We start from the raw sequence: 26,574 nt of genomic DNA, 5'->3' as shown, positions 1-26,574 counted from the left end.
GACACTTCCGTTGTTAAGAGCCCTTCCTGGCACAAAGTAACAATGCGGACGCCATCGAACCGCGGTATTGAACGTCTAGGCATGGGTGAACTGCAGACAACAGGAGGCTTTTACCTCCTTCCTGGCGGGATGGCTGGAGCTGATCGGTTGTCAGACCCCTTGGTCTAATAGGCGCTGCTCGTGCATGGTTGTTTACATCTTTGGACGGGTTCAGTGACATCTCTGAAAAGTCAAAGGGACTGTGCCTGTGATGTAATATCCGCGGTCAACGTCTATCTTCAGGAGTTCTGGGAACGAGGGTGACGCAAAATTTTTTTTGATGTGTTTATAAAGCTCTCCTTATCGGTACCATACACAGTTGTGACACAGACTATCAAAGTAAGGCAACGGTTTAACTCAGCGGTTACAGTTAATTACACAACAGCAGTAGCTGACTAAATGTACAGAAGGAATCACCTAAGCCCAGCGGGCAGAAGCGATAAGTAAGCAAATGTCAAGATAATTATCACACAGTTCCGCTAGTTCGGAAAACAGTTAATAACAAGTAATTTGGATATACTAGAACCAGGTGGCCGACTGTTTTACCAAAATAATCCCTTTTCCACATACGTATGAGGAGCTTATATTAAAAGTGAATTGGTAATACCACAACAGCAGCCAATGGATAATGTGAGGACACCTTTCGGGTTCGCTCCTGAATTAAATTAATAAGGCTAGTGTGCTCTGGAACGCACATATGTGAGCAAACACTACAAACCTATTAAAAAAAACCTCATGAATAAAACAAAGTTTGGCGAGCACAGAATGAGTTAAATTCTATTCTAATAAAATACAAAACACCAATGAATGTAACGAGTTAGGCAAGCACTGATTGCATTCAACACAATTCTAATACAACATTAAACACCAATGATTATAACAAAGCTTGCGATAACTAAATAGGAAACACGTTAGTCAAATAGTTTTGAGTTGATTTTACAGAAAAAGCTGACAGAAAGCGCGGGCTTGAGTACACAGACAACCAAGCCACATAATCTAGTAACATGGGCAGTAAGCGAAAAAACCAAACTGTAATCCACGCTAACCACGAATCGCTCACACATGTCCAGCAAACTGGCTAAACGCAGCCTTACAGAAAAATACAACGAGCGCCTTCGCTTACAGCATAAATCAGAGTAATGACCACAAATACCACCTAGACCAGAAATGAATCAAGAAGTGAAACATCCCCTTTGAATAATTAGTGAATTACTGTGCTGATAAACCTCTTAAGTTATTTGATTTTCAAACAGCTGAGCAAAACTGAACGAACTCAAACATTTCTCTCTTTACTTATTCTGATCAACGCTAAACTGATACACAATATTTTTAGCGCAACGCAGTCTGACTTTCAATAATCCGTAGAAAATAATGGGCCTGACTAACAATAACCTATACCTTTCATGAATCACTTACCTCACAAAAATCTTCGTTACTCAAACTACTGCAATACAGCGAGCGCCAATACTGCCAGCTAAATAAAAGATTCTAACTATTGAAGGCACTAACTACTGATAGGCATAGTTAGCAAATGAAAGATTTTGATAGAGAACAAACAATGTATTTACCTTAATAATATTCAAAAGTCGTCATATATATATATATATATATATATATATATATATATATATATATATATGTATGTATGTTCATGGTATGCAGTATTACAAATTTACTCTTTCTGATGGAAACACGTCCAGATCGTCCGCTCTCAAAATTCCGCCAACTCTCTCCCCACGTCCACCACTGCTGGCAGCTCACCTCCAAGTGCCCAACGCTACATGCTTTTCACATCCAGCTGCCCAACACTACAATAGCAAATATTCCAACAATGCAAACCAGTCACAGACTTCACACAGCACAGTCAGTGATTTTCATGTAGAGCGCTACGTGGCGTTACCAACATAAAAACCAAAACAGACTACTTACAGAAGTAGTGAATGAAGAACAAAATTCCTGCCCATTACAAAAGGCTTCACCATGTAGTCCACAGCAGGTAAGCAACAGTTTCCCGAGAAAGCTCGCCTGCTTCAGTGGTAGAGTAGCCGACAGTCAAACACTAACCAGCGAGGTGGCCAAGCCGCTGCCTTGCAGGTATGTTCGGTCCAACCGAACGCTCTCACACATTGGGCGAGGCCCTCGAGAAAGACAGGCCACGGCGGGTACGTCACACCACGTGACACTGCAGGTCTTACGAGTGTCAGCAGCCGTCCACGGCGGAGAGCGACCAACTGTTTCAGAGAATTTTAGTAACAGTTGACTGCGCGTTTAAATAGATACAAGTTCTCGATTGCACAGAAACAGAATTAAGATATTTTATCGGTACTTTTTCAATTAAATATTGTTTTCTTGTGGACGCTTCATGGGCCCGAGCGTTCCCAAACTGTGCCGGAAAAGGCTGCTAGTGTGACGTCACAAGTTCGTTGCGGAGCCAGTATATGTCGTTGGCCCCAGTACTAAGCAAAACTGCTAGCTGTTATTACACCGACCATCGTTGCTCACAAGTACTCTACGTATCATCATGTCGTTAAATACGATAAAAAATTATTAGTCTGCACCCTAAAGATCTTTTTGTAAAGAATATTGTGTTTCATGACATTTTGACCTGTTAAATCGAGGTATATATTGTTCAATCACCACTATTTATGTATTTGACTTCTTGGTTTCAACTTAATATTTTACGTAAATTAAGAATCTTGCACCTATGAGTTTCCACGCCAGATGGCGGTTACTGCGCTATAACAAATTCTGTTATATTTGATGTCAAGTTATCTGTATAATTTTCTTTTTTACTAGTCCTCTAATCTGACACCTTATAAATTACTTGTTGATTTTTATTCTTGCATGTTTTTTTAGTTCGTTTTGAAAATAACAATCCAGTGTATGTTGGTAAGATGTGCATTTCCCCCTTCCTTTTGGCTAGACGTTTTTAATGTACAATTTTAAAATTGGAATATTCAATTAATGATTTGCAAGTGCACATTTGGCATTTTGAGGTAATCTCTTGCCAAATAGATTAATGTTAAGTTTTCACGTGATACATGTCACATAGAGGGCGTTCCAAGCCCCTGTCACATCGAGGTTAGCTGTATAGGTGAATGTAAAAAGCAGCTTCTGTTACTGATAATAACTAGTCACCAGTGTCTTTAATTAGTACGCTAAAGGTATATTCTTACCAACAGCTGGTTTATACTCAGGTGTATTTGTGGTATTTTGTTTCTTATTCACTTATCGCTATGTGTAATGTTTAACTTCCAGCACTGGAGATGATCATTATGTGATCGAAAATCGATTTTGCTATTAATAAATCATCAAAATTACGGCCCATGCTGACCTTCCTTCTAATTTTATTCATCATATGGTCGTTGTGTCGACAGCACTCTATGGACTCACCAATCAATAAATATTTCTTCCTCCAAGATAATTGGTTTCGACAGACTCAACTGTCATCTTCAGATCTTAAAAATCTGTTTGTTGTCAAAGGTGTTCATTTTACGCTGAACTTCACGCCAGGTTGTCAAGGGGATAAAAATCAGCACCCTATATTATGTAACATGCTAATTTTTATCCACTTGACAAATTGGCGTCTGTTAAAATGAACCCATTTCACAACAAAAAGTTTTTTAAGACCTGAAGATCACAGCAAAGTCTGTCGATACCAGATGTCTTAAATAAAGAAATACACTGAATCGCCAAAGAAACTGGTACAGGCATTCGTATTCTAATACAGAGATACGTGAACAGGCAGAATACGGCGCTGCGATCGGGAACGCGTACATAAAACGACAAATGTCTAGAGCAGTTGTTCGCTTACTGCTGCTACAATGGCAGGTTATCAAGATTTAAGTGAGTTTGAACGTGGTGTTATAGTCGGCGCACGAGCGATCGGACGCAGCATGTCCGAGGAAGCGGTTAAGCGGGGATTTCCGTACGACCATTTCACGAGTGTACCGTGAATATCAGGAATACTTTAAATATCAGATCTCCGACATCGTTGCGCCCGGAAAAAGATCCTGCTAGAGTGGCACCAACGACGACTGAAGAGAATCGGTCAACGTCACAGAAGTTCAATCCTTCCGCAGATTGCTGCAGATTTCAATGCTGGACCATCCACAAGTGTCAGCACGCGAAACTTTCAACGAAACATCATCGATATGGGTTTTAGAAGCCGAATGCCCACTCGTGTACACTTGATGACTGTATTACACAAAGCTTTATTCCTCGCCTGTGCCCCTCAACGCCGACATTGGACTGTTGACGACTGGAAACATGTTACCTGGTCGGACGAGTCTCGTTACAAATTGTATCGAGCGGATGGACGTGTAAGTGGAGACAACCTCAAAATCTATGGATCCTGCATGTCAACAGGGGACTGTTTAAGCTGGTGGAGGCTCTGTAGTGGTGTGGAGCATGTGCAGTTGGAGTGATATGGACCCCTGATACGTCAAGATACGACTCCGACAGGTGACATGTACGTAAGCATCCTGTCTGATTACTTACATTCATTCATGTCCATTGTGCATTCCGCCGGAGTTGTGGCACTCCAGACGTCCAGAATCGCTACAGAGTGGCTCCAGGAACCCTCTTCTGAGTTTAAACACTTCCGATAGCCACCAAACTCCCCAGACATGAACATTATTGAGCTTATCGGGGATGCCTTGCAATGTGCTGTTGAGAAGAGATCTCTACCCCCTCGTACTCTTACGGATTTATGGATAGCCCTGCAGGATTCGTGGTATCAGTTCCCTCCAGCACACCTCAGACATTAGTTGAGTCCACGGCTCGTCGCATTGTGGCACTTCTGCGTGCTCGCGGCAGCCCTACACGGTATTAGGCAGGTGTACCAGTTCGTTTGGCTGTTCAATACATTCTATGCGTTCCAAGCTGTTGAATTGTTTTTTAACTACTCTCGATATATCATTTTCTCCTGCTGTTGGTATTACCCTATACTTGAATGAGTAGTTTTCCTCTTTCCATTTCACTGCCCCCCTTTATATCTTGACTGAGCCTCAGCATTTACCTTTTCAGATTTTCTACCTTCTCTACCACGTTCAAGTTTCTGACATTCCACGCACTGACTCGTAGCAGTTTCTCAAGACGGGTGGTCCTCTTGACCTCTTCATACAATTATTAATGACTATCAAACTAGGCTGCCTTGCAGTTCTAAAATCTGAATTTGCATACATGCAAATTAATGTCATTTCGTTAACATCTTACACTGTCACGCAAAGCAGGTAATCGGGTGCTAAGCACCGGCATGTGCATGATCGGGAGGAGGATGCATCCATATCGTAGTTCTGTTTATTTCACATACGAAGTGAGTGGAAACTTTTATGATGTGAGGAGGCCAACTGGTCACAGTAACAGGAGGTGGGGGACATTCAGCCACTGGGAACTGCGTAGAGTCCCGACCCCTGGCTAGCGGTTTTCTCTTTTGATGTCGGAGGTCAGGGGCGAGAGCGGCGGACACCAGCTATTTTTAGAATGGCTGGGAGCAGTTTTATGGGGAAAGCCCCATGTTTTGGGCAGAAAAGCTCCAGCTCGATGCCACGGCTGTGCTGTTGTCTGGGAAGTATCGGGGAAATGATCGACAAGCTTCATGGGATAGCTGACAGAATAGCGCTACACGTCACTGGAAGTTAGATGGACTACTCTGAAATTGAATATACAGCAGGCAGCACGAGAAGCTTCAGGTATTAAAAGAGTGAATATGATGGGGGTAGTACTACCTAAGGGAACACCACGGCTTAAGCAAAATATTAAAGAATTAACTAGTCAGGAGAAGAAAGCATTCCTAAAATATAAAGCCAGTTAAAGTGAAGACGATTATACGGAGTATAAGATCATTCGTAAAGGGTGAAGTTGGATATTCGAAAAATAAAAGAGGAATTTTGGGAGCTGTATGCAAAATATATGCAATGAGGCAATTAAGGATCACAAAAGAAAGTATGGTGGATACTCTATAAGCAAATGGAGGATATTAATGAAAGTTCAGATACACAATGTAAGAAAAATTCAGTGAGAAAAGCCGGCCGTTCTGGCCGAACGGTTCTAGGGGTTTCAGTCTGGAACCGCGCGACCGCTACGGTGGCAGGTTCGAAACCTGCCTCGGGCATCGATGTGTGTGATGTCCTTAGGTTAGTTAGGTTTAAGTAGCTCTAAGTTCTAGGGGACTGATTGCCTTGGATGTTAAATCCCATAGTGCTCAGAGCCATAAGTGAGAAAGTTATTTTAAGTTGCAGTGTAAGGACGTAAGACAGGTGGAAACTGAAACGGGTGAGCAAATCATAGAAAATGACAACCAGCTAGATTTCTCATTGCGGGAAATATGCTTTTCAATAACAGTAGAAAATAGAAAATTTCTAGAGCCAGATGGCATATGTAATGAATTAATAAAATACTGAGGGTGGGTGTTGTATAACAACCTCATACTTTGTTTAACAGTATCGTGAACGAAGAGAATCGAAAGGAAGTATTAAAATTCCAGTATATAAAAAATGAGATAGTTAAGTAGGTCTATTACATAATGACCGGGGAATTACCCTGCTTGATAACACCTTAAAACTGTTAACTTAACTAGTTAGAGGTAGAATGCAGAATTATATAGAAATAGTATAAGAACAGCAAGGATTCAGACGAAACAGAAGCACAACAGGTGCTGTTTTCGCTTTCAGACAGACTGTGGAGAAATCCGTAGATTTTAATAATCGAAGCTACCTGTGCTTCGTTGACTTGTCAAAAGCCTTTGATAGAATTACACAAAACCTTAATCAACAAGCGAGTACCAATGTATTTAGTGAAAATCATTAATAAAAAGAGAGTTAAAACTAACGAAGGATTCACAGATGAAATTATACTAGATAAAGATATTAAACAAGGAGACACATTAACACCACTTCCGTTCAACTTAATAATGGCTCATATCATTGATGACATATGAAAGAATAGGGCTATGAAGTGGGGAATAAAGTGGTAAATATTATATGTTATGCTGAAGATACTGTGCTGATAGTAAATAATGAGGGTGATTTACAAAGTTTGCTTCAGCCATTTAGCAAAACAGCTAAGCTATATAACATGGAAATCTCATCTAAAAGAACTAAGAGTATGGTAATATCAGAAACACCTACACGATGTAAATTAGAAGTAGATGGCGTGTCAATAGAAAAGTGATAAACTTTAATTATCTAGGAACTGTTACCACCAGCTATAAAGACTTAACCATGGAACTGAAAATAAAAAACAATAAAGGTAGCCGGATGCCTGCAAAATACGGCATGGAAAAACAAATTTGAGACAACTGAGGGAAAAATAAAAACATGTAAAACAATGGTATGTCCTGTTTTGACATACACAGCAGAAACGAAAAAAATAAAACAAAAGTTAATGGCAGAGAAAATGAAGATACCAAGGAGTAACCGGTGGGACAAATGAACAAATGTGTCGATAATGGAAAAGTGTGGCATACAAAATATAAATAAATGGATGAAGACAAAAAAGAGGTATTGAAAGGCTCATGTAGAATGAGTGGGCCGCGCAATACATCTAAAATTTGTAAAAATGGACAACAGCGAGGGAAACGACTACCCGGACGACCACCCAAGAGATGGGACAGCAGTTGGTCGAGTATGTCCACGCAAAGAGACAGACTAGAAGGGCAGCCGTAGTAAGCCGAGTACGAGGATGATTATACACTACCGCCCATGAATATATATCTAGAGTGTAACTAAATTTATCTGGCTGTAGTTCCGTCAGAATCGGAAAATGAAGGTGGGGTAGATGCCGGTATGGCAGAAGAGGTAGAGCAGAAAGTAAACAGAGATGAAGAGCACCGGGGATCAGTAGCAGAACCGACGCTGGAAAAAGTTAAAATTAGTATCAAGATTCTTAAAGACAGTAAAGCTCCGGGAGAACGCAATATTACAGCAGATATGATACAATATGGTGGAGAAAAACTAGTAAGGGTTTTGCATGAGATTATAGTGGAAATATGGTGGAAAGAAAATATGCCGAAACAGTGGAGTACAGAAATACTCTGCCCTATACATAAGAAACATGACAAAGCTGACTGCGGGAATTGTAAATGAATTGCACTGCTCTGTATAGTATATACAGTATTAGGAAAAATCATGGCTAGGCGGTTACGAACATACGTAGAAGAGTATCTAGGAGACTACCAGTGTTGTTTCAGAACTAATAGATCCATTACAGACCAGATTTTCACTATCAGACAGATCCTTGAAAAATGATGTGAGTACAAAATCGATGACCACCAGGTGTTCATTGACTTCAAACACGATTATGATAGTATCAAAAGGGATCAACTTTGGAAGGCAATGCAAGAGGCAAGAGTCTCTAACAAACTGATAAGATTGGTTCAAATGACTTTGAGAAGAACAGTATGCAAAGTAAAGATCGAGGGCATTTTATCAAAGGCATTTGAAGTTAACCAAGGACTGTGGCAGGATGATGTGCTCTCCACTATTCTGTTTAATGTCGCCTTGGAGAGTGTAATGCGAAAGACACGAAGCAACAACCCTGGGGGAACACTGTTTAAAAGAGTGACACAGGAGCTTGCAAAAATGGTTCAAATTGCTCGGAGCACTATGGGACTTAACTTCTGTGGTCATCAGTCCCCTAGAACCTAGAACTACTTAAACCTAACTAACCTAAGGACATCACACACATCCATGCCCGAGGCAGGATTCGAACCTGTGACCGTAGCAGTCGCGCGGTTCCGGACTGAGCGCCTTAACCGCGAGACCACCGCGGCCGGCTCAGGAGCTTGCATATGCGGAAGATATTCATTTGTTATCCAGGAGGAAACAGGACCTAGAATAAAAGTTTGAAAAAGTAGAAAAATATGGTGCAGAGACGGGGCTGACCATTAATCAATCAAAGACCAAGTATATACTAACATCTAGGAAAAGATATAGTGAAGAAGTAACAAGCATGACTTTGAATGGAAAAGAGTATGAGCGCTGTGAGAGCTTTAAATATCTTGGGTCACTGGTAACTGATAATGACATGGGAGAAGAAATACATGCAAGGATAGCAGCTGGTAACAGGAGCTGTTTTGCACTGGTTAATTTTGTGGACTGGCAAGACAGCCAATCTACTATGACAGGAAGCCGAAAGGCACGCGTTTAAGCTCACGCAGGCTGGCGTGAGGTCTGGAAAATGACAAGGAATTGAGACTAACAAAAAAGGTACGTAGCTTCTGGAATACTTAACTTTGTGAGGTCTGGAAAATGACAAGGAATTGAGACTAACAAAAAAGGTACGTAGCTTCTGGAATACTTAACTTGGTGAACATCGGTCTGACGGTACATGCATCACAAGATAAATAGCAAATGATAATGGCGCCTTGCTAGGTCGTAGCAAATGACGTAGCTGAAAGCTATGCTAACTATCGTCTCGGCAAATGAGAGCGTAATTTGTCAGTGAACCATCGCCAGCAAAGTCGGCTGTACAACTGGGGCGAGTGCTAGGAAGTCTCTCTAGACCTGCCGTGTGACGGCGCTCGGTCTGTAATCACTGACAGTGGCGACACGCGGGTCCGACGTACACTAACGGACCGCGGCCGATTGAATGGCTACCACTTAGCAAGTGTGATGTCTGACGGTGACACCACAGTTGACGTGTTTAAAGCAAGGAGCCTTTGTAGGAAACTGAAGCTGACGGTATACTGTACAGTAGTTAGACCTGTGGTGATGTATGGTTCGGAGACCTGGACTATAACACAAAACGATGAGGAGTTGTTGCTGAGATGGGAATGGAAGATACTTAGGAAAATCTACGGGGCAGTGAATGATAGCAATTGTTGGAGAATCATAAATAATAACGAGATCAGAGAGCTGTACAACAAACCAGATATTGTGACTGAAATAAAGACTAATAGACTACGTTGGTTGGGACATGTGGAAAGAATGGTGGAGAACAGCTTTCCAAGCTTTCCAAGCTTTCCAAGGAAAACCCGATGGACGTCGTATAGGGGCAGAGCAAGGGCCAGATGGCTAGACAACGTGGAAGAGGACTTGAGAAGGATGGGACTGAGAAGATAGAGAGCCAAGGCAGCCAGCAGAGAAAAGTGGGCATAGGTTGTCTGGGAGGCCAAAACTAGAGCTGTAGCGCTAAGGAGTAGTAGTAGTAGTTCCGTCAGCAGGTGGGAATATGTCAGAAGTGTGTTTTCGAAGCGATACCAGCCTGCAGACACAAAGACCCATGGCCCAGTGCAGAGTACCAGCGAGCAAAAGGCCAAATTGCAGATCTCTACCACAATTAAATACACGACAGAAGTTACAGAAAAAAAGCACTTTCTGCAAAAATTTCTGCATCCTACTCCGTTGCCAGTTCGTGCAGTTGGCTGACGTATACTATGTGAGCAAAAGTATCCGGACAGCTGGCTGAAAATGACTTACAAGTTCGTGGCGCCCTCTATCGGTAATGCTGGAATTCAATACGGTGTTGGCCTACCCTTAGCCTTGATGACAGCGTCCTCTCTCGTAGGCATACGTTCAATCAGATGCTGGAAGGTTTCTCGGGGAATGGCAGCCCATTATTCACTGTGTATCGATGTCGGTCGGTGAGGCCTGGTACGAAGTCGGCGTTGCAAAACATCCCAAAGGTGTTCAATAGGATTCAGGTCAGGACTCTATGCAGGCTAGTCCATTACACGTCTGTTATTGACGTGTAACCACCTGTACGGACAGGTGCTCGACCGTCTTGAAAGATGCAGTCGCCATCCCCGAATTGTTCTTCAACAGTGGGAAGCAGGAAGGTGTTTAGAACATCAATGTAAGCCTGTGCTGTGATAGTGCCACGCAAAACAACAAGGGGTGCGCGGTTCCAGATTGTAGCGCCTAGAACCGCTCGGCCACTCCGGCCGGCCATCATGGTCTGCAGTAACGTTTTGAATTTGCTCTTCGGTTTCTGCGACGGATCGAAATTGATGACATGTGGCCTGGGAATGTTCTTTGGAGTAACGAGGAACGTTTTACACTACAGGGTGCAGTGAATACGCAGAACTACCGGATGTGGGGTACTGTTAATCAGCGTGTTGTGCACGAAGAGCTGTATGTGACTGTGTAGTGTGGATTCATAAGGAAATTTATTCTCGGTCCGTTCTTTTATGAGAATACAACCAGAGTTTCCTGTCAGGTGTAGTGTAACGCGTCCACGTTATCGAGACCTCCTTGCAGCACGTGATTCATGGTTTGGAAGAGCGCAATTGTGTGGAAACCATTGTTTTCATGCAAGATGAGGTAACACCTCATGTCTCTCGCCTAGTGAAAGATCTGCTTACTGCAACCAACCACGAACGTGTTATCTCTAGAGGTTTTGCAGAGGCATGGCCTGCAAGTTTACATCTGAATCCTTGTGACTTTTGATTCTGCGGATATCTAAAAGAACCCGTTTACCACGGGCACGGTTGGCCTCTACCTTATATGAAGGGCAGTATGCAAAAACATGTTGCTCAGATCCCGCCTGAACTGCGCGAGCAGCTATTGATCACGTCGGATCAGATCGGATGCAGCAAGTGCCGCCATCTCCGGTGCTTATATGGAACAAATTGGGTAAGTGGTAGTTATTAATGAAATCAACCTTTTTCACTTGTGTGACCTTTTCTGCACACGTCCCGCTCCTAATCTATTACATAAGGCAACGTTTCTATACGTCTTTCTTCTGTTCACAGTGACAGATTTGCACCTGGTGGCCGAAACTGGAACTTAATTTTTTCCCAGAGTAAGCTTACTTTTGCCCAGCGTAAATCGGTCCCGCATTAACACATCAGAATATCTACTGTTGTGACTCGGCAAGACAGCCAAGCCACTATGAGAGGAAGCCGAAGGGCACGCGTTTAAGCTCACGCAGGATGGCGTGAGGTCTGGAACAGGACAAGGTCTTTATAGCAGCAAAAATAGTACGTAGCTTCTGGAATACTTAACTTTAATCCATAATTGGTCAACATCGGTCTGACGGTACATGCATCACAAGATAAATAGCAATTGATAATGGCGCCTTGCTAGGTCGTAGCAAATGACGTAGCTGAAAGCTATGCTAACTATCGTCTCGGCAAATGAAAGCGTAATTTGTCAGTGAACCATCGCTAGCAAAGTCGGCTGTACAACTGGGGCGAGTGCTAGGAAGTCTCTCTAGACCTGCCGTGTGGCGGCGCTCGGTCTGCAATCACTGACAGTGGCGACACGCGGGTCCGACGTATACTAACGGACCGCGGCCGATTTAAAGGCTACCACCTAGCAAGTGTGGTGTCTGGCGGTGACACCACATCTACCAAGATTAGCTGCCATACGATAATTACATTCAACACTGGACCTCTATGAGTAGCTGCACTTTAATCGCCTCGTACATTTGAAAACTATATGAATGATGTTATTGTCACCTGAAGATTGCTATTAGTCGACCTTGATCAGCTCTTGAATATTGCAATCACAGCCGTTGTTGACGAGAACCGTTTCAAGAAGCATTCGGTATCAGATGGCAGATAAAGCAGCAAGTACTTAAATATGGGGGGCGGCGCGGGCACAGAGGCAGAGGTGGCACAGGATCAGAGACCATGAAGTCTGCCGCTTTACTGGTGCTGGTCCTAGTGATAGCTGCGGAAGGGGCGGTCCCTTACCGGGCGGTCCCTTACCGTCGACCCCTTGTGCAGACGCTCGAATACAATGAGGATGCTGACTTGGATACGGTGAGTAGAACTTAAGCTGGATCGACACAGGTGATACTCTCGACAACAGTAATTGGAAATGTGTTGCTCCACAGTAGCTTCATAATAAAATATTGGTTAACTAGTCCCTTTTATCTAACGCTACAAGTGCTCACGATACCACCACCATTCCTTTATTTTTTCCCATTGTGAGCTTCAAGATATATGTGATTGCTTCAAGAGTTTCACAAAGCAAGAAATTAGGTAACAAGTGTTGGCAACAAATGAAAGCAGTTAGTTTCCAAGTATATAGTCTCTTAATTTGTTAGATTACCGGAAGACGCTCGACACTGTACTGCTTTGTCTGCTGAAAACCACACTGCCGAGAGACAGTGGCCACGTGTGTTTAGGTTGTGCTTGTGTGTGTTTTCTACTGTGGAACAAGGCCTTTTTCCGAAAGCTTATCTCTGTAGCAGTCTTTTCGTTGTGCCTATCAACTACTAATCGTCTCCTCCATAAGGTGAGCAGCAACCAACCCTTTCGATAATACTGTTGTTATTTCATATTAGGCCGGCCGCTGTGGCCGAGCGGTTCTAGGCGCTTCAACCTGGAATGGCGCTGCTGCTACGGTCGCAGGTTCGAATCCTGCCTCGGGCATGGGTGTGTGTGATGTCCTTAGTTAGGTTTAAGTAGTTCTAAGTATAGGGGACTGATAACTTCCGATGTTAAGTCCCACAGTGCTTAGAGCCATTTGAACATTTCATCTTGGAATTCCCATTGTTTAATAACTGTCTTGGTGAATGTTTTATGAAGAGAAGGCAGTGCGTAATACTTGTCGATACGGAAAGGAAACGAAAAAGAAATGCGGTGTGCCCCATAGAATCGGAACAGGATTAGGATTAGATAGGCTCAGTAGTAGGGGAGATTTATACCTTGGAACACATTTCGGGCTTCAGCCTCCATCCAGTCCTTTAATAGAAGTTTAATGTACTTTCTTACCCCATTTCTAAATGATGGCATACACTTTTGTGTACTGAAGTCTTTTTCTGAAATTACAAAAATTACTCCGGAAAAATAAGGTTTTTCCGGATGTGGAATCATGTTCCAAGTAACAATATGGTTTGGTTACCTAGGAAGAAAAGTTCTATCAAAATTTAAAAGCGTTGCTATCGAGAAAACCTTGTCAGTATTTATTTAATAGCTTATCTGTTACATTATTACTCTAATATACACCAGTACTAAGTAAGTAATAGCTAATTGAGTAGAACCACTACAAAAACCAATTACCACCTAAACACGTTTGGAAATACACTGACGAGCCCAAACATTATGACCACCTGCTTGATAACTTATTTGTCCTTCTTTTGAACGAAATACGTAACTGATTCTGCGTATAAGGGATCCGACAGTATGTTGAAAATTTGTGAAGGTATATGGCAGTAGATATCTTCGCACAGGTCGTGGAATTCGCGAAAATAACGGGCCACTGATTTGCGTACGCGGTGATGGGGCGTAGTAGAGACCCGATGGGTACCGTAAGGTCTACATCAAGCGAATTTGGTCGCCGAGACATCAACGCGAGTTCACTGTAACGCTCCTCGAACCTTTGTAGCACAGTTCTGGCACCCAGACACGGACAGTTGCTCCGCTGAAAGATGACATCGCTGTCGGGAAGGGATGCAGGTGGTTCTCAGCTGTCAGAGTGTCTTCGATTACTACCGCAAGTCTCACGCAAGCGCAGTAGAATGTCTCCCATAGCTTAATACTACTACTACCAGCTTGCGTCGTTCACCTCGATGACGGTGTTTGTGGAGACGACCATCGGCCTAATGTAGAGCCGACACATTTCCATTGATCGACGGTCGAATCACGATGGTCCCATGATCACTACAATCGTAATTGACGACGTCTTTGTGAACATTGTGAACATTTAGGGTGCTCTGTTGCGGAGGTCCATATTCAGCAATGTACGGTAAACGATATACTCGAAACACTTGTGCGTGTTCCAGCGTTGTGCACTTTCGGGAGATCACCATCTATCCTACTTTACAGAACAGACAAGCCTCAGAATCCCACGTTCTGTGAAGAGTCGTGGTCGTCCAATAATTTAGCGCGTAGTGGTAGTTTCACTGTCCTTCTACCTCTTTTCATAGATGCCATAGATGCTCACGACAGTAGCACGTGAACATTCGACTGGCTTTGCCGTTTTCGAAATACTCGTTCACAGGCTCTTCGTAATAACCGAGATTACAAATTACTAGCATTTTGACAGACTTATTTTCTCTGAGGACAATATTCTTTCTTGGTTTCCACAAAACATCCTAATATGTTCAGCAAAATGACTGACGTATTCGAAATAACCGAATACTATCTTTGGTCTCGGAGTTTTTTATTTTTACACTACTCCAAGTATCACTAATTGACGGAAGTATTATTCCACAAAACACGAACGCCTGTGAGCTTCTCTTCTCTGACAGCCTGCTGAGGAGACATAAGATACGGCAATATGTCTAGCAAGAAGGGTGAGTCTGGGACAGATCAGTGTCACTACAGGAAGAAGAAAATGCCATTCTGCCCACCTAGACAAACAGCTAGGCAAACAATTGATAAAGTGAGGCTTTACTCACATTTCATAATTTTATGAACGGCTTGAATTAAGTTTTACTATACTATCCAGTGCAGTATGAGTTAAGAAGATGCGTTATTGTAGCAGTGAGGTTGGAAGTGAACTGTGGCTTGTAACACCATCTCTAGGACATAAGCAGGTCAACTGCAGCCCAGAGCTGCTGTCTGAAGCCCACGGGATAGGCTGACGTGATTAGCTCTCCCATACCCCCCTCCATAAAACTGTGATTTGCAGTTTGGACAAGTGGAGGACATGTAAGGGGCATTGATATTGAACTTGGCGAGTCAATTGGATTCGTCCGGCACCGAATATTTTCGAGAACTTTAAAACATAATAATTATCTTATGCGTATCCACAGATTTGAGTAATAAATTACAGCGAAATAATCGGGTAACAACTAGTAGGATAATGCCCTAACTTACATTTTTTTTTATTTTTCCTGGGGTTGGGGTTGGTGTCCGACCTCCGGTGCTGGCAGTTCATGATGATTGCAACATAGTGAACAGAACAAGAGCGATGGATCTGTCTGATGGTTAGTGTGCCAGAATAAACCTGTTAACTTGTTAACTATGCGGGCTGCCACAGATTTCCTGATCAATAATAGGGCCTAGAGAAGCGAGAGAGAGAGAGAAAGGGGGGGGGGGGGGACAAGAGAGCTGTCAACCAAGCACACTGTTACAGAAGCTGCTCTGTTCTAGTACTTCCGATTGCCGCCAGCTCACATTAAAGGAACAAATTAAAGCAGCTCAGACGCACGCTATTATATCTGTCACGGTCTGTTCAATAAAAACGTGAGCGATACGGAAAAGCTGAGTGAACTGAAATGGGAATCCCTGGACGGAAGTTTTTTTCGAAAAACACTATTGAGAATGATTAGAATGGTTCAAATGGCTCCGAGCACTATGGAACTTAACATCTGAGGTCATCAGTCCCCTATAACTTAGAACTCCTTAAACCTAACTAACCTAAGGACATCACACACATCCATGCCCGAGGCAGGATTCGAACCTGCGACCGTAGCAGTCGCGCGGTTCCGGACTGAAGCGCATAGAACCGCTCGGCCACCGCGGCTGGCTAGAATGATTAGAAAACTAGCATTTACGATTAATTACAGTACGATTCTACAGCCACTTACATACATCTCTTGTAAGGACCGTGAAGACAAGAGAAATCGGGGCTCGGAAGGAAGCATATAGCGAGTTGCTTTTGCAGATGGGACTAGTTCTGGTACAAGGTACTTTCAGTCCTGCACCCTATGGTGGCTTGCGGATTATATATGTAGATATTAGCTATGCTACAGTATTCGTTGAGTCAATAGCGTCCTGAAATTCCACGTAAGGTGGCTGCACCGTTCTGTAATTTCATTCTTTACAAGTAAGTGGTCTCTTGTGTTATATCCATTTCTACAAGTTCGTTGATTCATCTGAGTAAAATCCAATACTATTTGGGCTGCAGTTATTAATTATTTTTGGATATGTCTTGTACAGTACTTACTGATGAGTGATAGGTCTATAGTTTATATGCAAATAGGCATATAATTACTGATTCTCTCAGGGCTCGTGTATAAATCTTCACATACATACAACGAAGAATATTTGTACCATGCACTACAAGTTATTTTTGTAATGTAGGTATACCCGCATATGCAAATAGCTTCATGGTATTGTGAAACATTACTGGTCGAGGAAACACATGAAATTTAGTAGGTGTCGTCGTTGTAGTTTCTTAGAGACATTCAGAGCGTCGGCGACTAATTTTAAATTAAAATAATTTGTAAGTTGTATAAAATGAGTAGAAACTAAGCGTAATTACAGCTGCCAGGAGAATACGCCGGTATTTACAAAGAAGAATGGGGAGAATTAAAAAGATATTCTGAAAGAAGATAAGTGAAAAAAGGAAAACAAGCAGTTTCTTTCTTTTCTTTCTTTCTTTCGCTTACGCCAGAGTCCCGCAGCGATCGCAGGGTCGGCGTGGTGACATCGGATATGGCAATGTTAGTTTTAGGGATGACCAGATGCCCTTCCTGCCGCCTTCCCAAACACCCCAGGACGGATTCAGTGTACCCCAACTGTCTGCATCTAGTGTAAATCGCGAAATAGTGCAGACGTGTTGCAAATGTCTGCGACGCGTGGAACTGAGGCGGAACTTGGGGATCAGCCCAGTATTCACCTAACAGGATGTGGAAAACCGCCTAAAAACCACATCCAGGATGGCTGGCACACCAGCCACGTCGTTAATCCGTCAGGCAGATTCGATTCGGGGCCGGCGCGCCTACCCGAGTAGAGGAAGCCCGGCTACCCTGGCGGGTGAAAAGGAAAACAAGCAGTATTATTATATTATTTTCTTAACTGAGTCTAAAGATAAAATAACTACACACAACTGATTTCTTCTACACACAAATTATTTCTTCCAGTCATTGTAGGAGAAACGTTAGTTTTCTTTGCCAGCACAGCAAATACAGCTTTAAGCGAATCATATCCTCTGATTCAGTAAACGGACACGAAATAGCAATATTTAATTTGAATTTCTTTATATTCTCCGGACAGCCTCCAGATTCTTATTTCTTACTAATAATTTAAGAGATTGTATCTTACGGCCAGCACTGCGGTTCAAATCCTGATCATTGGTGCAATATGTTTGTGAGTGTAAGCACAGAGGTATTATTTGAGTCTGACAGGAAATATGATCCATTTCGCTGCTAGAAGTAAATTGATCGTGGTTGTTCAATGGCTTCGAATAGAGTGAAAAATATCACGCTAGAAACTCTTAGTATTTCAGTTCTTTCGATTTTTATTTGTAGATATTTCGGGAACGTCTGTTGACACTAGACCAGAATCTTTTGTTTGATCAATGCTTGGTGCATAAACACGCCCTTTTACTTGAATTTTCTTCATGTAATTATTTCTGGCATTTCCTGTAATCACTGTCTTCGGAACACCCAACGGCAGATAACATCTTATACGAAAACAGCAATTAATGTGTGATGAATGTTATCACTGTAAAATCTAACTCGCTTGGAGGAATTTTCCACGCAAGACAAGATAGCCATAATCTCTATATTATCTTGAACTTAATATTCTCACAAGACTGGAGGGCACAGCGATGTATGTATAGATAAAAGTATAAACCATAATCTATACGTCAGCTCATGCCATAAAATTACAAACAACATAGGAAGAGGGGGTGTGTCGCACTTGTAGCACTTTCTAAAACTCGACCATGAACTGTAATGATTATTCAGGCCCGAAATATTTCATGTCTTCTTGGGTTGAATCAAGTCAAAAAGGAAAAGCAATGGGCGCTATGTCAGAGCCAATTCTCATGCTGCGAAAGAAATATGAAATCACTGTATCGCCATTTCCTGTTTATTTTGAATTAACATGTAATTCGAGATTAGAACGTGATTTGTTCAATTTTATCGGCATAAATGTCAGTTTTAATGCTATCAACGAATGGTTGAAGTATCTGGTAGAAGACATGGAGAAATAATTTTGTTTTCCTGATATATTCAAAACGCTGTTCCCCGTTTCATAAACGAAAAACAAAATAAAAAATTCGAAAATCTTCAAAATTACAGTTGAATTTTAATTTATAACATCACTTCAATTAGTTTCTAAGTTAGACCAAAAGTACTGCACACTGTGGCTTATGATGCTGACTAAGCTACTAAATATCTAGGAAACCTAAACCTCCAATGTACCTCTTTTAGTATTAAAATAAATATCTGTCAATAAAAGAGGTACACAGCATATGCATCTAAGTTAATTCTTTCCTTCCTTGAGATCTTCAATTGAGATTTTAAGCCCTTTACTTTTCAAATAAATAAACTTGCAGCACTAGGAACAGAGTGATTGAAAAAGGCTTGTCTAGACCGATATATTCCAGTACTTTGAATAATCCATTCCCTAACATTTCTGTGTTTCACCCTCAATCACTGATCAGCCAGAACATTATGACCAGCTACCTAATAGCCGGTATGTCCACCTTCGGCACTGATAACAGCGGCGACGCGTCGTTTCGTGGAAGCAATGAGGCCTTGGAGGTCATGGAGCACAAGTCATCTAAATTCCGTGGAGGGGGCGATGAGCTCTGACGCCACGTCATTCACATTCCACATGTATTCGATAGGTTTCAGATCTGGTGAGTTGGGTGGCCAGGGCATCAACTGAAACTCACCACTGTGTCCTGGTCTTGTGACATGGCGCATTATCTTGTTGAAAAGCGCCATTGGCGTAGAGAAACACGGTCGTCATGAAGGGGTGTACATTGTCTGCAACTACTTGTAGAGTAGTACTCCTTGGCCGTCACGGTGCCTTGCACTAACTCCATTGGACTCATGGATGCCCGTGTAAATGTTCCCCACAGCATAATGGAGCCACCACCAGCTTGTCTTCGTCCCGCAGTGCAGGTGAGAAGCAGCAATTTCCCTGGAAGACGAAGGATTCACACACTCCCATCGGTAAGATGAAGAGGGTATCGGGATTCATCAGACCATGCAATGCTCTGCCACTGAGCCAACGTCCAGTGCTGATGGACCCGTGCCCCTTTTCAGTCGTAGTTGCTGATGTCGTTATGTTAATGTTGGCGTATTCAAGGGTCGGCGGCTGCGGTGGTCAGTCTTTAGGAGTTTTCGGTGCCCTGTGTATTCAGACACACTTATACTGTGCTGTGCCCAGCATGAAAGTCTGATATTAGTTCCGCCACAGTTCGCCACCTGTCCTGCCTAACCAATCTTCCAATCTTACGACGTCCGACATCTGTAACGACGGGTTGAGGGGTGGTCGCCTGACCCCACGATGTCTATATGTGGTTTCACCTCGGTTTCGCCACCTGTTGAAGACAATCAGCACAGCACTCCTCGAACACCCGACAAGTCGTGCCGTTTCCGAAATCCTCACGCCGAACCTCCGGGCAATCACAGTCTGCCCTCGGTCAAACTCAAATATGTCGCGTGTTTTCCCCATTATACACTCCACTATTACTATATGCATCGTGCTTGTTCCTCACTAGGAGCCATTTCTTTCCAGGTGAGGCAGGACGGGTTTCTATGGACAGTAGGTCGTTCGTCATAATGTTCTGGGTAGTCAATGTACGTCGGCAGACTATTCTTGTCGGATGCGGTTGATAGGTGATCTGATGAAAGTGGAATTGGACAATTGAGGATATTCTTTCGTTATCATATTGTGCGAGGAATATATTTACTGACTGCTGAAGATCGTAAACCTTATGATAAATTTTAGACACTTTACTCTTAGCCGGCCGCGGTGGCCGAGCGGTTCTAGGCGCTTCAGTCCGGATCCGCGCTGCTGTTACGTTCGCAGGTTCGAATCCTGCCTCGGGCACGGCTGTATGTGATGTCCTTAGGTTAGTTAGGTTTAAGTAGTTCTAAGTCTAGGGGACTGATGACCTCAGATGTTAAGTCCCATAGTGCTTAAAGCCATTTGAACCATTTTTTTTTTGTACTCTTAAGAATAATCCTGGGCACCGACGCACAGAAATCAAGAATCAGATAAACTTCTGACATGTTGAAGGAAACAAATTTTATTTGCTGATTTAAGTGAAATGTTAAGATTCAGGGCAAATTAATTAACGTATGATGCAACATAAGAAAAGTACGTGTAGGAAGATTCAAGAAACTGTTTCGGATATAAAATTTTGTTAACACTTGCAAAAAGAAAAAAAAAAGAAAAAAGAAAACATAGCAGGAAAGGAAACTCAGGATCAAGAACTGGGTACAACAAATTGGCCATATTCATACTCATTACTGACGCGGCTACCCTCTAAAAAATTCAAGAAGATCAACTCAAGTGTTTTGAATGCAGAAGTATGTCTGCGTGCCTTTCCCGAAGGGAACTTGTTCCTATTTCTAAGTATTAGACACTTTCAGAACGTGAGATGTAAGTAATGGAAAAATTTGTTGATCCTCCTTTAGCGTGCCACAAAGATGCATTCAGTCGTAGAATCTGCACATATAACTCATGAATTAATGAAATGTCTTTCGTGCACAGTGAATCGAAAATTGCGTGTATAGTTAATTGAAATATATTTCCCCGCTTTTCGCAGTCAGTGAACTGCCGATTGCACTATCCTTGCTCGCTCTAAAGAGAAATTAGGAACGTTTTCTATCGTCCATATCAAATACCGCGTTGTGCAGCATTAAGCGTATACAGTGTCGTTAGTCTATACTAATTCCCGGAAGAAAAGTGTAATACCATCGCCACTGTTTGTCTGTCACACCACGCCAATCTCCAAACTTACTACAGCAATTTCCATGGGGGTTTCACATGTAGCTTGAGCGTAGCTCGTGGCAGCATTCGGGCTGTATTAGATCAAAATCGGATCAGGAAAAAAAAGATATTGTAATTTAAAGTTGTCTGTCTGTTTGAACTCGCTAATCTCCAAAACAAAACTAAAAGACGATTTTTCTCGGGGTTTTCACAGATAGCTGGATCGTAGTTTGGGACAACATATGAACTCTTTACACCAATATCGGAACACGAAAAAAAGGTCCTAACTAAAATTTTATCCAAATGTCCAACGGTCTCGGAAATTTAGTTCGGGATGGGACTTCACAGTTTAGTAGTACACCTCAAGGATGTGCCCAAAAAATTTGTAAAGCACACTAGCCAGCATATTCCGAGGAAAAGGGCTCTAGGGTTTCACGTGCAGCTAATGTACTGGTCACTTTATATACTATGGCACCACTGCGAAATGGCTACGTCCGTAGCGGACTCGCTTGCCACGTGGACACCCCAGCTTCGATTCTATCTTGGAATATCAATTTTGTTCCTTTTTTAATTGTTTTAAAAATTATGGCAACTTTTAAACAAAGTTAATGACCTAAAATATTATCAATGAAATCATAAGGATTTTATGAAATGATTGTTGCAGCTAATAACATAAACGTTAATTACAAATGATATTTTCTTTTTAAAAAGTTCACAATAATTTCAAATGTTTTTTTTTTGGTGGAGGTAAATTACAGCTTTAATTACTATTGTCTTAAAGGGGTAGGACGTCAAAACGGCCGACTTGGAACAGTAGAGGCACCACAGGACATTTTAATTTTCACTGTCTATACTAATACAAATAAATTCATGAAACTTTGTCAGAATGACCAGGAAGGATTCAGGATTCACACTAATAGCAGTGGAGGTTCAAAAACATACCAAAATAAACTTTTTTTATATGTGAAATGTCATTATTTTTCACTTACTATTGACTGCATTTGTTGCTATAGGTATACTTTTCTTCATAAGTAAGAGAGATTCATCGATGAATTTTGCACAGCATACAGGCGTATGAAACCCTAGAATTTATTTAACTTATGAAAAAATAAAAGAGCTTTTACATTTTAAATTTCATGTTTAGATAATACTCAAATTTTATAGTTAATTACCTAAATTTTTACCACAGTTTTTAATAGATTTGGAAAATTCTAGAGTTTTGCATTAATGAGTTTGTGTTAAACAGGTATACCAAGTTTGAAAGTAATAGGATATTTTGGATGTTACACGTACCTAAGTACAGAAATTTGTGTTTTGTGGAAAATGGCTGTTAAAGTTTCTGCTTGTTTTTGGCATTCTTTTAGAACTGTCCAGTACCATAAGCAGGTTCTTTTTCATTTTCTAAACCAGTTTTCTTTCTTTTTACATTGCTATCGTGCGCTCATCTTGATTTTATTACCTCCAAAAATGATTTATCTGCTTTCACTTCACGCTCTGTGCCTATCGCATACAAAGCTATGATGCAGTTCACTCCGAGCTTAATTCCCCTTTTCTCTAAAATACATTTCCTGCTTTGCACAAGATTATTACAACGTGAAACTGCATCATAAACACCAATAACAAGTGCATTTCTACCCACAAAAATGGTTTTTGGCAATCTTTCCCATACACAGTGGTTAAAACTTTCATTTGGGCTTTGGGTACCGCCATAAAGACAGTTCTTCAGGAAGTTTTTGTTTGCAAGGGCCCTTAATACGGGTTTTATCGCTTCCATTACAGCAGTTGGTAGAGAATTCCTGTGATGATATTCTTCACTTACAAATGACAGAAGAATGCTGTGCAAAGGGGAGTGGTGCTGCAACTTGGTAAACTTAAGACCAAATAACGTGCCTTATAATCCCTCAAATGTGTATGTTTTATACATCAGACTATTCAGGATGATGTGCGCTACAAAATAGGCATATTTTTGAAAATAGAATTTTTTATTTTTTTGACTTCCTCAGCCCTTTAAAAAGTTATTGCAAATCTAACGATATTATAAACTGTGGAGAAATTAAAAATACTTGTTGTAAATTTGAGGAACTAGTTTTTTACGTGGAAGACTTTATGACCACTTCCCTTAAACTTATATTTTCGATTAAGCTTAAACGAAAAATGTGAAACAGTCATAGAATATGGATAAAGGATTCATTAAAAACAATAATTATTTATTACAAAATTTAAAAAAATGAAGTACCTGAGTAGATTTCAGTATTTTCAAAAGTTGGGCATAAAGTATCCCTCCCTCGGTATTGCGAGGGTTAATGGATATTAAGTCATTAACTTCATTTAAAAGTTGTTACAATTTTTAAACAATTATAAAGGAAAATAAAAAGTTATCCAAAAGTAGTATCGAACCTAAAGCGCCCACAAGGCGTAGCCATTGCACTGTGCTGTCGTCGTGTGTGAAGCGTCCTATAGATGCGCTACATGTAAAACTTTAGAGCTCGTTTTCTCGGAATCTTGGCTAGTGTGCTTTACAACTTTTATGGTGGACTCCCTTTAGGTACACTTCTTACCTGCGAAGTCCCATCCTGAACTGAGTTTCCACGATCTCAAGGTCCCCATATTAGTAGTTCAGAAGTCCACCTCAGTGACACGATGATCATGGCGTAGTACACCAAAGAACCGAGAACAGACAGAAGGTACAGTTAATTTCGTAGTAAACCAAAGAACCAATAGGTGGTGCTATTAGTTTATTTTTAACTCAGTGACAGTGCATTGAATGTAACACAAATTAAGGAAACATATTTACACTTTGAAAAAGTTGTTTCCTCTTTGAGTTTTGAACTTTTACTTGTTTGCGGAAATCCTTTTATTACTTGACATACTTAACATAATACGGTTCAGTTCAATGAATACAATTCTAATACAATCGCCAACGTCTTTAATCCGCACTTCGATGCCAATATTATTGAATGAAAGAGTAACTGCGTCTGCTACGTTTACACGCTGAACCGATTTCGATGAAATTTGATACAGTGGCAGCTTGAAACCTGAGGGGTGCAGGGGCGGGACAGAGTGGGCAGGTGCACGTCACGAGCAACCATTACCCGAACTGTCACACACATGGGGGCAGCTGACGTTATCGCGTGGACAACAGCTTGCTCACTCGCCATCGCTCATCACAGCAAAACTACTGATATGTTAGTGCAGCGACAGGTAACAGTTAATAATGGCAGTAGTAATCTGAAAGAATTACATGCATTAAAACTTGCTACAAATACTCGATAATGTTCAAATAAGTTGCATGACTGCTCACAGGTGGAAAGAAATTTTGAGCCCAACGTCGACGGTCACAGTATACAATATCGCGGGGAACAGTAATGGCATTCGTAAATGGCCATGACCTTTTATTCGCCTAAAGTAATGTTAGGAAAATCACAGGACGCCAAAGCTAAGTTTTAGAGTTTGTTTATGCATAAGTTTGTTTAGGTATACGTTTAAACACACTTGTGTATAGAGAACAATGTGAATGGTGCATGGGGTCATCACATTATATTTCCAGTATATTTCATAATCACTTATGTTCTCGGAGAAATTAGGTTATTATAGTTGTTTCCAAAAAGCTCGAAAGGAAATGAGTGGTCACTGTCGGTCGGCAAACTGAGTGATACACGTTTCTACGCAGCCAGTTCAAAATTAGGACTCTGGACACATCTTCATGTCAAAGGCATCAAGAGGCTGAGGTCGTCTCATTCTGAAAAGGGCTATCACTTACGCAGACACTGGAACAAGCAATAAGATTCTTCTACACCTACTGGAGTGGATTATCAGAGAAGTACTTATTCGATACTCCCCACAGATACATGGACCCTTCCCAACTGTAGTGATTGGCGTGCCTCTAAGATACAGATAACCACACTGTAGATGCAACGACATCAGAGGCGTATCTGTAGAGAGGTCAGAAAAACATAGAGTGCCTAAAAAGGAACAGCAGCTGTTTCAGTATTTGCAGCGGCAATAGTCTAGGTGTTTGACTGATCGGGGGTTGTAACATTTCTGCGATCGTCTGAACGCAGTGAGAAACTGCAGCCGTTATATTTCCCGAGACACGCAGCTCTACTGTATGCTATTATGATGACAGCGTCCTATTTGGTAAAATATCCCAGAGATAAAATAGTCCCTATTCAGACCCCTGAGCGGAAAATTGTCTTCAGGAGAAATGAAATTGGTGTTCTACGGGTCGACGTGTGGAATGTTGGATTCTTTAACTCGGTAGGAAGGTCGGAGAATCTGAAGAAGAAGATGGATGAGTTGAAGTTGGATATAGTGATAATTCGTGGAGTGCTGTGGTAAAAGGTACAAGCCTTCTGGTCTAGTCAGTACAAGCTTATCAACAGAAAAGAAATAAGGGTAATTTATCAACAGATCTGATAGTGAATGAGATAATAAGAACGCGATTAAGCTGGTGCGGACAGCGTAGTGAACGCAGTATCGTACCCAAGGTAGACACGAAGCCAACACCCACTAAACAAGTACAATTTTATACGCCTTTAGCCGACTAGATCCGCAGGTGATGAATGAAATTTAATGATGGGAGCTGGAAATCGATAACAGGAAAAAGACGAGAGGGAAGAGTGGGTAGGAAGACATGCACTGGGGAAGATGAATGAGATGGGGAGCCGCTTGGTGGAAATTTGCTTGGATGATAATTTAACAACTGCTAGTAATTAGTTTAAGAATCATAAAAGAAGTTTGTGTACATGAAAGATACCTAGGGTCACTAGACGGTTCAGATAGATTAGATGATGGAAAGACGGAGAATTCGAGACCAGACCTGGACACTCACCATAATTAATTGGTTTTGAACTATAGATTAAAACTGAAGAAACTGTAGAAAGGTAGGGAATGAAGAAGATATGACAAAAATACATAGAGGGAAACCGGAGGTTATTGAGAGTTTCAGAGTGAGGATTAGGCAACCAGTGACTGAAGCAGGAGAAAGAAATACATTAGAGGTCGATCACATAGCT

At 41.7% G+C, this 26,574-nt stretch overlaps 1 protein-coding gene across 1 annotated transcript in view; it reads left to right on the top strand.

Annotated features, from left to right (window-relative positions):
* The first annotated feature begins 12,616 nt into the window (after positions 1-12,616).
* Positions 12,617-26,574, top strand: part of LOC124805604 (lipase 3-like) — a 64,976-nt gene continuing 51,018 nt past the window's right edge. The window contains exon 1 of the mRNA XM_047266171.1: positions 12,617-12,748. Coding sequence (XP_047122127.1) covers positions 12,617-12,748 — 132 coding nt within the window. The remainder of the gene's footprint in view (positions 12,749-26,574) is intronic.

The sequence above is a fragment of the Schistocerca piceifrons genome, chromosome 7 (assembly GCF_021461385.2).
Source record: "Schistocerca piceifrons isolate TAMUIC-IGC-003096 chromosome 7, iqSchPice1.1, whole genome shotgun sequence".
Taxonomy (NCBI): Eukaryota; Metazoa; Arthropoda; class Insecta; order Orthoptera; family Acrididae; genus Schistocerca; species Schistocerca piceifrons.
This window is presented reverse-complemented; position numbering and strand designations above follow the sequence as displayed.